Source organism: Rattus rattus, chromosome 16 (genome assembly GCF_011064425.1).
Source record: "Rattus rattus isolate New Zealand chromosome 16, Rrattus_CSIRO_v1, whole genome shotgun sequence".
NCBI lineage: Eukaryota > Metazoa > Chordata > Mammalia > Rodentia > Muridae > Rattus > Rattus rattus.
In genome coordinates, this window is record NC_046169.1 from 10,030,579 (window position 1) to 10,046,953 (window position 16,375).

Here is a 16,375-nt window from a genome sequence, read left to right on the forward strand (position 1 = left end):
CACAAGCATACACACTCATATACACACAAACACTGACACAAAGTACACACACACACATACCATATACACATATACACACGAGCACACTCATAATACACATACAACGTACATACACACACACACCATAGACACATACACACAAACATACACAACAGTTCTTAAATAAGAGTGGCTCCACTGAGCCAGCTCTCCCGCCTTGATTTAACAGAGCTTGAATTGGATTGAAGAATGCTTTATTCTTCACCAAATACCCTTGGAGGAGAGTTGGGTCATTTTACCTGTCTCACCTGGTACACAACACCACCTCAAGAGGAGATAGACAAGTGGTCTATCAGTTGATTTCATTGCTAGCTGGCCTTGCAGCCTGGAGAGGATACAGTGACCCCTTTTGTCTTCCCACCGCAAGTGGGAGTCAAGGCTCTGCAGCTGTGGAGCCTAGATGGAAGCCAGCTAGGCATCCATCTCTATGGTCTCGCTCTCCAGGTCCCTCCTCCCCGGCTCTCCGCGTGCCTCTATGGTTCTTCCTGTCATTAGTCGGGAGGGGGCGCTGCGCGCAGGCGCGAGGTAGACGCTGAAGCAAGGCCGGAAGGAACGCAGTAGCGGCCTCGGCGGCAGCGGCGGCGGCGGCGACGGCGACGGCATTGGCAGTGGCGGCTGTAGCAGCGGGGAAGCTTTTCGAGCGGATGCTTCAGGTGACTTGAGATTGAACTCCCGGGCGTCGAGCCCCGCTCGCGGAGCTGGACTAGCTGCGTGGCGAGTACGTGATGGGCGCGCGCGCGCGTCGTCTCCCGGGGCTGCGGGTCGAACGAGGAGAGTGGCCTCCCGCCGGGGCGCCACTGGGGTGGGGGCGGGGGCTGAGGAGGACGCGTTCGCGAGCCCCGGGGGTCCGGGGGTCCGCGCAGGGGGTGTCGGGAGAGGAGCGACGCAGACGACCGCTGGCCTGCCGGCTCCCCTCCGGCCACTTAAGGAAGTTTCTCGGGCCGGCCTGCTGCGCGGGGGGCGTCGAGCCACTGAGAGACGGTTCGCTGGCGGCTCGCTCTGGTGGCCGCACTCCCCACCGCGGCCTGGAGAAGCGGAAGAGGCGGCGAACTGTTGACTTTGAACTCCAGCCCGGGCCAGTTTGGGCCCCTTGGAGTCCAAGTTGACGCCTGTCATCCCAATCAGCGCTCCGGAGCAAAAGGGACTCGAAACTCCTGCAGTCGGGCGTCCTGGTGCGCGGTGGAGAGAGCGCTCCCGTGGCGCGTGGCACCTTGGGTGAGCGGCAAGACCCACGCTCGAGTGGACGAGGCGGCCCCTTGTGGGGCTCATCGGTCATCCCAAACTCCCTGGCTTTCTAAGGGGTGCAATGACCTGGGACCCTCTCCTCCATTGTGTTGAGTGTCTTGGAAGCCATCTCTGCTGGCGTTTGTCTTGGTTTCGTTTCTTCCTTTCTTTTCTTTTCCTCTTTTTTTTTTTTTTTTTTTTTTTTTAAAGAATTTTACTGCATAGCGGAGGTTAGCCTGAAACCTGAAAAGTAGATAAGGCTGGCCCCAAGGGACTCAGGAATTTGCATGCCTCTGGCCCTGTGTAGGCCACCTTGTCCTACCATTATGTTGTTATTGTTATTTTAAGATAGAATCTAACTGTAACCCTTGCTAGCCTGGAACTCAGATGTCCGCTTGCTTCTGCCTCCTGATTGTAAGGCGTGTGTCACCTTGCTCAACGTTTTTCTCCTACTCAACAGCTGCTCTACCCCTGAGCTCCACACATGCCCTTGCTGGATTTTTGTTTTGTTTGGTTTGGTTTAGTTGTTTGCGTGAACCTAGTGGATTTATTGGGTTTTCCTACAGTGCAGGGATGAAGGATTATGTATTGGAGCCTGTGTGCTCCCGAAACATCTGCTTGAGGGCCAAGTTTCACCCCCACCATGGATGGTGACTTTATGAGAGCTCCACCTGCTTGTTATCTTAACATATACGGAGAAGGGGCTTGTCCTTGCCTGGAGGGAGGGAGGGAGGGAGGGACAGTATTTTTATGACCTTTGTTTAGCTTATCCGAATTATGAGATTTCCAAGCCTTGCATTCTGTTTGTATCCCAATAAACTGTCTAGGGAAGGGTGGAGAACTTGAGGAAATGGCTGAGGCTCTTGAGCCTGGATTTGGATACCTGTGAACCTGTTGCATTAGTGTGGACTTTTATCTAAAAAGGACAAGAGCAGCTAGTGAAAAGTTCTTGAGAAATCTAATAAAGTTGTGGCTCGGGGAGATTGAAAGTTTACGAAATTTGCTGTGTGAGGTAATGATTTCTGTGTTTACTGTTCTCCAGATTTTATCTGCACAAAGCTGTTTGTTTGTTTGTTTGTTTGTTTGAGGCAGGGTTTCTTTGTACCAGAGCCTTGGCTGTCCCGGACTCCCTTTGTAGACCAGACTGGTTTTGTACTCCTGCCTCTGCCTCCTGACCAGGGGCTGTTCTTCCAGAGGACTTAGGTTCAATTCCCAACACCCACATGGCAGCCCACAACTGTCTGTAATTCTGGTTCCAGGGATTCTACACCCTTACACAGACACACATGCAGATAAAGCACCAATGCGCATAAGTAAAAATAAATGATTAAAGAAACATTCCCTGTGTATATGGACACTTAAGGGCACTTGTGGTCAGAGGACAGCTTTTGGAAGTTGGCTTTCTTCTGCTGTATGGGTCCAGACGGTGCCACTCATGCTGTCTGTCAGGTTTGCAGCAAGTGCCCTTAACCTGTTGAGCTCATGCAGCAGCCTTAGCTGCACACAACTTGGTGGTAAGTGCTAGATATAACTCTCCTTAGACCTGTCAATAACGTAGGTTCTCTAATAGCTTTTGTTGTGGGTCAGGGGGAAGGGAGATGCCGAAAAATAACTTGATACAAAGGTCACTCAGTTACACAATTTAAAAGTTTTAAATTACATTTATTCTTTGACAATTTCATGTATAATGTATTAATGACTCTTATCCCATTAAACACACGCGCGCGCGCGCGCGCGCACACACACACACACACACACACACACACACACACACACACACAAATTCCCATTCCCACAGTCATGATGTTTTGTTTGTTTGGTTGGGGTTTTTTTGTAATCCACTGAGTTTAGCCAGGACCATTCACATGAGCATGGGTGTGAGCTATCCAATGGCTAGATTATTTTCCCATTAATTTATTTATTCCCTTTACATCCCGATCTCACCCCCTTGCACAGTCCAAGAAGGGGGAGGTTCCTCCCAAGAATCCAACCCACCTTGGTACCTCAAGTCACTGCAGGACTAGATGCATCCTCTCTCACTGAGGCCAGACAAGACAGCCCAGTTAGGGGAGCAGTATCCACATGGAGGCCATAGTGTCAGGGTAAGCCCCCAGTCCAGTTTTGAGAGACTTCCATGAAGACCAAGCTGCACACCTGCTCCATATAGGGAGGGGTTAGGTCTAGCCCGTGTATGCTCTATGGTTGATGGTTCAGTCTCTGGGAACCCCCCAGGATCCCAGGTAGTTGACTCACTGGTCTTCCTGTGGGGTTCCTATCCCTACAGGTTCCTTAATCCTTCCTCCAACTCTCTCACAAGACTGAACTCTGTCTAATGTTTGGATGTAGGACTCTGACTCTTGGTTTCAGTCAGCTGCTGGGTGGAGTCTCTCAGAGGACAGTCATGTTACACCATTCTTGCCTCTGTATTGTACTGCTCTATCTTCACACTGTTCTTTAGATCTGCCTCTTGATGCCTTGTCTCTAGGCTTTGGAAGTTTTGAGTAAGGCATGGTCTTATGCATTTGGAACTTAAGTTCCAGCAGCAGATGTTTAAGTATAGTTTCCTGGATAGTTGAGTTGAAGATATCATGTGGTATCTGAGGGGCTGAGGGATGTTTTGTGAATGAACAGGGAGCAGGGACACTTAAGGGATAGTCAGAAAAGGTTTTTCTCTGAGGAAGTGGAGGATCAGGGATTAACAGAGGTAATTTGGCCAAAGAGAGGCAGTCTCACTAAGAGAATTCAGCATGAGATGAGTGCAGTAAAAGCAAGGTTGGTCTGAGTAGGGAAAGAACTATCTATCAGGTGACACTACTTGGGTCAGCAAACACCTGATGAACCATGTTTTTTTGTACTGTAGTAAGGACTTGGGGACTGTCATGGTGATGTGTAACTTAAAAAACAGCCAGACATGATGGTATATGCTTTTAATCCCAGCAGAACCCAGCGAGGTATACATAGTGAGTTCCAGGTCAGCCAGGGCTACTTAGTGAGACCCTGTCTGGAAAACAAAACAAAAATAACTCTGAGCACTGTATGAAGAGGTCAAAGTATGGAACCTAGAAGGCAGAGCTTGAGCTAAAAGTAAGAGAAAAGTAGACAATTGATTTGTAAGATCTTCAAGGACTGAGGCTATAGATCAGAAGTTATGACATAGCACCTGCCAGGCCCTGGGTTCAATTCCAGCACTGTGCCCCACCATCAAAAACAAAGGTATGAGTGATGTGTTTACTTACCTCCTCCCATTTCAGATTCTTATTTTCCAACAGCTAAGAAAAATCTTAGCATTTTATGTTAATTTTTTTCTAAAACAATTTTTTGTAGTGTGGGCTGGCCCCAAACTTGCAATGTAACTCAGGATGACTATGAACAGTAGACTGTTCATTCTGCCTCTTCTGAGGGCTGGACTCAAAGATCTGTACCACCAACCAGGTTCATGCAGTGCTTAGAATTGAACTCAGGGCTCCCTGGATGTCAGGCAGCATTCTGTGTACCACAACACCCCCAGCCCTTATGTTAAATCTTAAATGCTGACTTTGGGGCTGGAAAGAATGGCCCAGCCATGAAAGAGCAGCAGCAGCTCTTTAACAGCTGATGTGGATTTGGGTTCTCAGCACCCATGTGGGGCCCATAAACATCTGTAACTCCAGTTCCAGGGTTTTCTACGCCTCCTTTGGGCATCTGTAGGCACTAGGTACACATAATGCACATATAAATGTGCAGACAAACATTTGTACACATGAAATAAAAATAAACAACTTTACAAAATATTTAGCTAGCTAACCTGACTGAATTTAATTTTTGGTGTGAATCCTAGTGTAGAAGAACATTGGTAGTAGGATTTCTAGATTTTGTTTAAACTGCTTAAAGTCATCATTATATATACACTAATATTTGTAAATATGGATGTTATCGTGCCTTAATTATTTCACTTGTCTTTATATTAAAATTAATATCCTGTATTTTAATTCTGAACTCATCACCTTGTTTGTTGGTTCTTAAGTCTTTCTGATGTGATATAGCCTGGTCTCTGCATCTAGGTCAACCTAGACTCCTTTTTTTCTCTTGCCCTGATAGCCAGTTCAAAACCCCACTAATTCTGTACTCAATACCTGTGCCCCCCCCATCATCGCCCCCCCCTCCTCCCCTTCATCCCCCTCCCCAATACCATTATCTCTAGTTCAGGCTTGACTGCCTCTTGTTGCCAGGATTTCCTGGCACAAAATATCTCTACTTTCCCCATAGTAGCAAAGCTGATTATCCTAATGTGTAGCTGTCATTGTTCTGTTTCCCATTGGTTGGAAAATATAATTTGAACTCTAGTTCAGCTTCCTCTCAACAGCACAAACTACCCCCGAAAAGGCTTAAGCCACAGTTTACTCTGTTGGCAGGAGTCTGCATTTGTTTTGAGTGTGGGTCTTAGTGTGTACGTCAGGCTGAAGCCGCTGTGATCTGCTTCTATACCCAGAATGCTAGGATTCTAGGGAAGCACCTCCACATCCAGCTCCTTTACAGTCATTCTGGGGATTGAAGAGGGCTCCCCTGGCACACAGTGTCAGCCAAGATGGCCGATCAACAACTCCTGTGATGGTTCCTTCACTCACATGCCTTGTCAGAGGTTAGAGACTGCTGGGAGGAAGGTTTGGGTTTTACTGTCTGTAGTGCCAGGGGTTTTCCATGACTCCAACTGACCATGCAGGCTTCTTAGGAGATCTTAGCTCCCAGATCTGTAGAGAAAAACTCTTAAAACTGTTAGACTCTGGCACGGACTCAAAAGTGGTTGGCCTTTCTAAACTATCCCTGTCTTGTCTGTTTGTCTGTGTATGTGTGCCCATGTATGTTGTGTATACATGGAGACCGAAAACCAACTTCTTCCCCAAGAGCTGTCCAGCTTGTCCTCTCACTGCCAGAAGCTTGTCAAATAGGCTACCCTGTCTAGTTAGTGAGCCCCGCACACGGATCTACCTCCCCAGCACTGGAATTGCAAGTTTGGGCCATCATACATGGCTTTTTGTGTCAACACTGGGGATCACTGGGATCTTGTGCTTTCATGGTAAATACTTTATTAGCTGACCTGTTTGTTTCCCCTGTTTGTTTCTAAAATGGTTTATTGCATGAATAACACCTGATTTAGTTGCATGTTTTCTCTCATTGCTCTAAGTTTTTTTTTAAAGTGTGGGTGTCTTGCTATCATGTATATCTATACATTGTGTGGGTGCAATGCCTACAGAAGTCAGAAGAGGGCATTGGATGGCCTGGAGCTGGAGACCTGGGTGGATCTCCGCCATCTTTTTAAGTACTGGGAATTGAATCTTAGTGCCCTAAAGCATTGAGCCGTCCAGCCAGCTCACACTGCTCCAAGTTGTTTGCTTGTTTGTTGTATGTGTTTTGGTTTTATTTTTGTTTTAAACAGGGTTTCTTTGTGTAGACTTAGCTGTCCTGGAACTTGCTCTGTAGACCAGGCTGGCCTCAAACTCACTAGATAACCGCCTGCCTGCCTCTGCCCCTCAAGCGATGGGATTAAAGGTTTGCACCGCTACTACTCAGTAACTCCAAGTTCTTTAAAGCACTGTGCATGTTGGATTTTCTTTGTGTATCTTTGTCACGTAGCAAACCCACACTACATTTTGTTGAGTTCTTTGATGTTTTTAAAACTACTATGGCCAGTGGGATGGCTCCACAAGGAAAGGTGTGTGCCACCAAGTTTAACCCTGGGACCGATAGAAGGGAGCTGACTCCTGCAAGTTGTCCTCTGACTTTCATAGCTGTTCAAATAAGTGTGATACACTTTTAAATTGTTAGTAAAAAAAATCAGTTTAGTATAAAAAAATCTGGAAATATGTAGACATAAAAACAATGACATAAACCTTTAATGTCTTGATTTAACAGCAGGATACACAGACTTAGCAAGTATGGATATGCAACGAATGATTAATCTGAGCAATTAGTGCTAGAAGGAAAAGCAGTAATCGTTGCATTAAGAAACAGGAAAGAGGCCTGGCAGTTCCTGCTTTTGCCCACTTCTCACTGGAAAATAAAAGAGATTAAATCATTACATTTGAAAGTTTTAGTTGGGTGAGAGATTGTACTAATGAAGTTCCAGCCTTGGGAGTTGGGCGAGGGGTGAGGGGATGGGACTGAGATGGAAAGATAGCAGGGTCAAGGTCAGCCTGGGCTCTTACTGAGACCCTATGTTAACTAAATAATCCGAGTGCCTCTTTACTCTAGAATGGTGCTGCAACATGACAGGCATGTTTATTTATGGACAGTATCCTGGAACACAAGTACTAGACATACTTGTCTAGTATGTATGACTTTAGGGTTATGTGTGAAGAGAAACCAGGAGAGTGACATCAGTAGAGAAGTGAGAGTGACTTGCTAGAGACAGTCCCAAGTACAGGTACTGTGGTGTTGAGATGAAACTGCAATTTTAGAAATCAGAAATTGTTTTTTGAAACATCTATGTAGAAAACACATCAAGCAAATGTGTAGCTTCGTTGTCATAGTGAACTCGAAGCCACCCCTGGGCTGGAAATGGACCCCGCCCGCCCGCCCACCCTCAGGAACTGCTCTCCCAAGTCTGCCTGCCTAGTGTTCTGTCCACTAAGTCCATTAGGCTCTTACTCACTTCAAGACTATAGGTCTGGTCACTCAAGTCAGTGTTCTTAGATGTTATTGTGTAATTTTATCCATTTAAAAATGGGTATCTTTGACATTTCTTGCTTTCCCCTCCTATATTCTTTTCCTTAGAATTTACCTACTGTTGAATGTCCCAGTCTCCATAAATATTTGTTAAGCCTTAAAATATCATTTCCCCAGATGACTATTTCTCTACATGTCTTGCTCTTGGTAAATACTGTGTAACAAAAAGTTTTGCTGGCTTCTGTTTTTTTTTTTTTTTTTTTTTTTTTTGTTCTTTTTTTCGAACTGGGGACCAAACCCAGGGCCTTGTGCTTCCTAGGCAAGCGCTCTACCACTGAGCTAAATCCCCAACCCCTGCTGGCTTCTGTTTTAAACTGTGGCTGACCAGACTTGGATTCTGTTGGCTTAGTGAGGTAACGTTTCTTTCCTTAGATGGGACTGAATCTTGTCCCTATAGCAGTTTCTCTAGTAGCCAGTGGTATTGTCTAGAGTTAGCAGTTCATTGAAGGCTGAAAATGGGATCTTTTTATTGAGATTTTATTTGTTTTAGTTAGAATACTTACATAAAGAAGTCACTTTTCTATTTGGTACCCAGTGTATAATTTATGTAGAAAAAGTAAGGAAGTGTCAAATTATTTGCCCTTATTTACCAGTCTGTTGGTTTATTTTCTATGTTTATTTCTTTATGGGTTTGCTTGTTTTCTGAGACAGGGTCTTACTATGTAGCTCTGACTGTCCTGGAACTTACCAGGCTGACCTGCATCCCCCAGTGCTGGGATTAAAGGTGTGTGACACCACTACCACCGATATCACCCAGTGAGTTTCTTCTCTCTTGTTCTACCTTAGTTCTAGTCCCTCCCTCCTTCTCTACCTTTGTTTGTTTGTTTCTATTTTTAAAGACAGGGTCTAATGAGCCTGGTCTGGCCTCAAACTTCTCTGTAGTTGAGGATAACCTTGAATCTCCTGCCTTGGCCTCCCAAATGCCGGGATCACCACACTCAGCTTTCCTTTGCTAGATTATATATCTTTTGCTTTTCATCATCTGAACATGACCTTTAAATGATAGAGAAGCTAGTGGGGTAGTTCAGTTGGTAGAGTGCTGGCTGTAAAAGCATAAGGACTTAAGTTTGATCCCAGCACTCCTGTAAAAGGCTGCAGCAGCAGTCAGTCAGTGTTATCCTAGTGGTTGGGTTTGCTGGCTAACCACCCTAGCCATGTTGGTGAATCCCAGTTTTCAGTGAGAGAGCCTGTCACAGAACCCAGTGATGGACAGTACCTGAGGAGTGACACCCAAGGTCTGGCCTCCACACATACAGAACAGGCAAAGTTATGAACTCTAATTTATACACACTGAAGAATTCCATGCCAGATCAACACTTACTCTTATTGAAGGTAAAGATGGTCTATTGTAGGTCAGTGGGAACTGCTCCAGCCTTGTTTTCTAGTTCTGACGGGACCCAGTCTTAACCACTAGTCTATGATAGCTGCTTTAATGTCTGAGTGACAAGATGCTGCAGGCTGATCCTGTGTATCTCCTGTCCACAACCTGAAGGTGTAGTTGTCCAAATTACTTTTGGTGAGAAAATTTCAAAGATTGGAGAAACCCTATTTTGTGGTTTTTCTTTATTGCCTTCAAAAAAAATTTTTTTTTTATGTAAGAAGGCTTAAAAGTTGGTCTATACATGCTGAGTTATGGCTGGAATGGAAAATCTGCAGTGTGGTAATAAAGCCAATCTCTGTTTGCACTAGTTAATGCAAGGGAAGTAGTTAGAAAGGCCTCACACCGCACCCTTAGTTTGTCATTGTGACCTTCTTCCACAAGGTCAAGGATCATAATCCAGCTACCTGAACACCACTCCCTCAGTATACCACCTCATCCTTGTCTAAAAAATTTAACTTCAATTTTAGGAAAAGGTTTTAAGTTGGAGTGATCATTGGCTACCCAAAATGTAGACTTGTTTCACTCATTGAATGTTTTTGGAGTCTAGCAGTCTCAAAATAGGATTGCCAGTCTGGTTAGCTCTCATGAGGTCTTAACTCTGGAATCACAAGACAGCTGCCTTTTCCCTCAGTCCGTGGTGGAGGGAAAACTTAAGCTGTCTGGTTCCTTTGCTTCTGAGGGTGATAAACCATAATTGGGCTTCACCCCATAGCCTTCTGTTAAAGCTAATAACCTCCCAAAGGTCCAGCCTACAGCTTTTGTCACAATGAAGAGTAGAAGTGGGAATTTGACACACTTAGCATGCTTTTATTTTTACTCACGCTAAATAGTTGTATTTTCAGTCAAGAAACAAATAATAAGCTCTTACCCTCTCTTGCTCTTTGTTCTTCGCTGCTCTTGTCCCCTTCCCCATTGCCCCCCGCCCCCCATGTGCTTGTTGCCGGCCGCCTTTCTGCTCTTCTACTCTTCTCTCATTAAACCTCTTCATGTGGGGGGAAAAAAAAAGAAACAAATAATAAAATAATCCTAACCAGGTATGTTAATGACTTTAGTCCCAATACGTGGGAGGCAGAAGCAGGCAGATTTCTGTCACTTTGAAGCCAGCCTGTTTTACAAAGTGAAATCTAAGCCATTATCCAGGGCTACACAGCGAGACCCTGCCTGAGAATAACAGAAAGCAGAGTCTAGGTTTGCATCCTAAGCAGAGATGGCACTGGGAATTGCACATGGCCTGCTGTCGGGGGCTCTGTGCTAGGGGGCTCTGTGCTACGTGTCGCTTTGTTAGTAGCAGCTCCCAACTTGGGGCATCTGGGGTGATATGAGCACTGTCAGTGTCCAGGTCCACTCTGCTGAAGAAAAGCCTAGGAGAATTCAGCAGATTATTAAAAGAGCCATTGAAGAAGATGTCTACTGAATCATGAACAAATATTAAAAAATAAATAAAAATAAAAAACTCCAAAACCTGAGAATTCAGAGCCCACAGCCAGGCAGTCCTATAGACATTTAAAGTTCAGAAGACTCTTGCAGCAGCCGCGGCAAGCAATTTTTAAAAGTCCTTTGGCCTCTGGCTACAAGCAAGGCCTGGAGAAGCTGATGTTAATAGCTCAGGTGACCTTTGTGATGCAGGCGGGTTATCCGGGTCTTTTGGGTTGGGTCTTCCACCCAGGAATGGTGGGAATTTGAGGAGAATATGGTGTTTTGTCTATTCGTCTCTTCCTCCTCCTCCCCCAGCCACTCTCAGTAATGTAAAGGCAATTTATTTACTCTCTGGACACCATTATACCATTCTCTGAGCCACTGAGCAGATGTCGCCTCAGGTGGTTTCCTGTACAGAGGAGAGTGTGCTTCAAAATTAGGCAGCTGTGGATCTGAATCTCCGCCTGTAGCTTCTCAAAGGTGCACGCAGCCTGCGGCTATTTCCTCCTAGGTGAGGACTGAGTGAAGCCAAAGTGAACCTTGAAAAGAAGCCATTCGCTCTCCTAGCTCTAGCTTGGCTTTTCCACACTCTGCATCCTCCTAGTAACTCACCAGTGAGCTTGTCCTGTCCAGCTCAGAGCTCCACCAGTCTTAGTCTGTACCATGGCATGCCATGCAGTGTGCCAAATTACTGCTCTTCCTGACTATCTCACTGCATGCCCAGGTCCTTGAGGTTATGACAATATTCCCTGGGTCTACTCAGCCAGAGGATGGGCTGCCTGCTTGTGTCCTTGCAATTATGTTAAACATAATTAGACATCTGTTTCTGCAAAACTGATCAAAAAATAATGAAATAAATATATCAATTTGTGATGACTCAGGGAAAAAAAAATCCTGCCATTATCTTTAAAATATCCCTTTACATCAGTGGTTCTCAACTTTCCTAATGCTGCAGCCCTTTAATAGTTTTCCTCATGTCGTGGTGACCCCAACCATAAAATTATTTCCATTGCTACTTCATATGTGTGATCTTGCTACTGTTGTGAACCATAACACAAGTACCTGTTTTTCAGTGTCTTAGGAGACCCTTGTGAAAGGGTGCTTTGTCCCCTGAATTCCCAAAGGGCATTGGGACCCATAGGTTGAGAGCCACTGCTTTATGTCATTTTCTGTTTCCTGAATTCTCTGACACTTGTGTGGTAGAATGTTTGTCTTTTATGACTAACCTCTCCTTAACATTCTTTCCAATATAATGCTCACAACAGACGTGAACAGGTAATTGAAGGTACCCATAATAATAAAGTTGGACCCACTGTCAGCTTTAATCTCCCTCTACTGATGCATGCAGTTGGCTCATGTAATAGACTACCTCTTCCAGCTCCGGAACACTTCTATTGTTCCCCTCACGCCCCCCAAGTTTCTTCATGTTCTTTGTGGTCACCTCTCCTTCCACAAAGCAGCTTTTGATTTTCTGTCATTATAAATTAATCTCTCTAGGTAGGCAGATGTAATCTCAGTATTTCAGAAGTGAGGCTGAAGGATTGCCATGAGTTCAAGATCTACATTGGGTACTGAGTGAGGCCCTGTCTCAAAAAGAAAAAAAAACAAACAAAAACCTTGCAGAGCACGGCACACCTTTAATCCCAGCACTCAGAAGGCAGAAGTAGGACAGTCGCCTGAATTGAAGGCCAGCCAGGGCTACACAGCGAGACTCTGCCTCAAAACAAAATAAAACAAAACAAAAAAACCAAGTTTTGGGGTTGGGGATTTAGCCCAGTGGTAGAGCGCTTGCCTAGCAAAGCGCAAGGCCCTGGGTTCGGTCCCCAGCTCCGAAAAAAAGAAAAGGAAAAAAAAAAAAGTTTTTTAAGCCAAAAAAGAGGTTTATATTTCTGTATGTAATGGGGGTACAGTTCATGTCTAGCACATGTGAGGCCTTGAATTCTCTAATTTTTAGTTTGTCATTCAGTAATTTTAAAATTCAAAGTTTGTTATGAGACTGCTAGATTTTATTTAAACACTTAAGTAGTGAATTTAAATCATGTTGTGAAACTACGGTAACACACAGGATGTGGTGGTACATGCCTTTAAATACCAAACTGGTCTATGAAGAAAATTCCAGGATACTCCTGGGCTACACAGAGAAACCCTGTGTCAATCTCCTTCCCACCCCACCCCACCCCCAAATGAAAGAAAGGACTGTAATGCAAAAATTATTTTCATTATTATTATTATTTTTCGCTACTAAAGATTAAACCTAGACTCCTATCCCTATTAAGCAAGAGCTCTACCACTGAACTCTATCCCAAACTTGATGGTCATCCTGCCTCAGCCACCTAACTGGAAGGATATTAGGTCTGTACTTCTTTGTATGTTTGGTTGGTTGATTGGTTTTTGGTGCTTGAAGACAGGATTTCTCTGTGCAACCCTGGCTGTCCTGGAACTTGCTTTGTAGACCAGGCTGGCCTTAACAGATCCACTTATCTGCCTTCCAAGTGCTAGGACTAAAAATGGTGCTAGTACCACCACTACCTGGCTGGTGCTGCCTATGTTAATGCTGTCTTCTCTTCCTTTTCAGACCCTACAGAACAGATGATCACCATGTCTGGGTTCTAGCAATCACGTACATACGTTTATATCTGAATTTGAAAATGGCAGAGGGAAACAACCAAGAGGAGGTCATTCACTTGAACAACTTTCACTGCCACCGGGGGAAGGGTGAGTTGCTGTCCTTTCTCCCTTTACCCAGTACTTTTTCTTTAGTGTGGTAGCAGTATCTATCTTCTTCAAAATGAACCTGTTTAGTACCATTTATTATCCAGCGATTCCACTGTTAGACCTAAGACCGTTAGGCATAAAATGTCAAACTAGAATAATGTCAAATAATGATACATGTAGCATAAATGGAATTTAATGACTCATGCGCCCGCCAGAGGGGACCCAGTTATTTGTGGGGGTCGAGGGGGACCCATACCTGCGGAAAACGGGTGAGAAAGAGGAGGGAGACCAAGCAGTGTCCTTGTCAAGGTCTGTTTATTGAGAGGAATGTACAGCATTTAAAGCTCTGAATCAGGGATTGAAGCAGGAACTGAAGCTTAGGGCGGGGGAGTACTGGGAAGTGCCCAAGGACATAAGGTGAATCTCTAAACTGCAAGATATCCTCCTTAGACAAGGAGGCAATAGTCTTCCGGGGACATGTTCTTTCTTTGAAAAGGTCAAGCCCTTCTCAGGAATCTGACTAGTCCGCCAGTCCGTCCCGACAGCCTCAGCAGTCATAAGTAGATTCATACTGTAGAGATTTGCTTGTGCAAGGGCTTGAGGGAACGGAGATCTCACAGGAGCGCCTGGGGTGGGTCAGCTCCAAGATACCATGGATAGTGCCATTTTGCTCTTCCTTATAGAGAATGTTAGGGCATGATTGTTTTATAGTCCTTAAAATTTCTGACAAGTTCATTCATTTGCAAAGAGCAGGAGTGTCCTGCATTTCCATAACATTTCCTAAAGGTATGTGACATTTTCTGTTAAATCTGAACATACATTTATTTATACTTGGTCTGAAAGAAAGAAATCATATTGGTAAATTATGAGACTCCTTAATACAGTCCCTTCTCGTGAGTACAAATTCCATGAAGAGGCTAAGCTAGCTTTGTTTTTTTCTCTTGATATTTTGTCGCTGTGAAGATGATTTTTTTCCTAGTATAAAATAAGTCATACAATTCCTTCAGCATGTTTGAAGTGTAAGAAACTTTATTAAGTGAGTAAATTTAGGGGAAACAACCAGGCAAACTGTACAAGTTACAGGTACAAAAGAAAAACTGAGTTTATGATTTTTTTTTTTCTTTTTTTCGGAGTTGGGGACCGAACCCAGGGCCTTGCGCTTGCTAGGCAAGCGCTCTACCACTGAGCTAAATCCCCAACCCCGAGTTTATGATTTTTGTTAGCACTGGGTGACAGCTTGGCAGTGACCGTAGTCATAACTAGAAAGTTAGAGAGCTTAGCTGGGATCTCCTGACTTTTGTAAATGCATACTGAATTAGTGTTAGAATTTTTTATTTTATTTTATTTTTTATAAGATTTATTTATTTATTTTATGTATATGAACACACTGTCGCTGACACGCCAGGAGAGGGCACCAGATCTCATTACAGATGGTTGTGAGCCACCATGTGGTTGCTGGGATTTGAACTCAGGACCTCTGGAAGAGCAGTCAGTGCTCTTAACCTCTGAGCCATCTCTCCAGCCCCCTTAGAATTTTTTAATTGGGCCTTAAATATAACTGAACAGAATTTCCTTCCAAAACTCCTAGGCCAGATGTGGTGGCACCTGATTTAATCCCAGAACTCAGGAGGCAGAAACAGCTAAGTTTCTGTCAGTTTAAGGACAGCCTGGTCTACATAGAGAGTTCGAGAACAGCCAAAGCTATACAGTGAGACCCTGTCTCAAAAACACTGGATGGATGGATGGATGGATGGATGGATGGATGGATGGATGGATGGATGGATGGATGGATGGATGGTTTGGCGGGGGGGTGAGCGAACTACTTCCTTTTAGAAAATTCACTTTGGAAATTAATTCTTTTCAACAAATATAATAAACATTGTACCCATTTTGAGGATGTTTGTCAGGTATGTAGAGTTAGTTGATTTATGTCAGCTGCATTAGCAGTATTTATTGTGCCAATCTCTTAAGTTTTTTTTCTCAAGAATTCTGAAAAAAAAAAAAAAAGTTCTGAAAAACGAACACGAAACCTTAGAATTGTGACCAGACCATTTCTGCTACCCTATGAAGATTCTTCTTCGTCATGCCTCACACCATTTTGACCTCGAGAGGTCACTGATCTGCTTGTGTTACTATTCACTTCCCTATATATAGAACGAACTATAATACACTTTTTTTGGTAGAATTCTTTTATGCAGCATATTGGAATTGACATGAATCAGTTACAAAGTTGTTTTAAGATTTATCTATTTATTTATTTATTTATATACATGTTTGGGTGTTTTGTCTGCATGTATGACTGCACAACAGAAGAGAGCATTAAATCTCATTATAGACAGTTGTGAGCCTATGAGTGCAGGGAACTGAACTCAGGACCACTGGAAGAGCAGCCAGTGCTCTTAACCACTGAGCCATCTCTCCAGCCCATGTTCTTGTTAAAAATCCTTGTATATGTGAAATAGACTTCAGACTTGGCAGTGCTGAGACACATATTTAATTCCAGAGGCCGGCAGATCTCTTGAGTTCAAGACCAGTGTGGTTTACAGAGTAAGTTCCAGGACAGTCAAGGATATACAGAGAAATCATGTCTCACAAAGCATAACAAAAGGCTTCAGATTAGCCCAAAGTAAATCCATGTTTTAGAGAAAACTTAAGGCATAAAAATGTACATGTATTGTATAGCAAAGCTCTGGGGAGTTAGGAGTACAGGTTAGGGATCAGCGAATGTTAAGGCCCAAATAGCAGACCGTGTGTCTCTGCTGCATCAGCTTAGCAATACAGTTTGTTTCCCAAGATTGAATATGTGCTTACTCTGTGACTCAGAACGTCCATTCCTAGGCTGTTCCCAACTGAAAGGAGCACCTCAAAGCATGTGCAGAGCAGCAGTATCCAAAATAG

The 16,375-nt window shown here is 44.2% G+C and overlaps 1 protein-coding gene across 4 annotated transcripts in view; it reads left to right on the forward strand.

The window, feature by feature from the left end:
• The first annotated feature begins 617 nt into the window (after positions 1-617).
• The window catches only part of Rnf216 (ring finger protein 216), a 122,586-nt gene continuing 106,828 nt past the window's right edge, over positions 618-16,375 (forward strand). For 2 of the 4 annotated variants that reach the window (XM_032887309.1, XM_032887312.1), the window contains exons 1-2: positions 646-757; positions 13,338-13,477. In XM_032887309.1, the coding sequence (XP_032743200.1) occupies positions 13,411-13,477 (67 nt within the window). In that variant the 5' untranslated portion in view covers positions 646-757; positions 13,338-13,410. Of the gene's footprint in view, positions 758-1,149; positions 1,255-13,337; positions 13,478-16,375 lie in introns of those variants that run through there. The other 2 variants (XM_032887310.1, XM_032887311.1) reach the window with 2 other exon arrangements.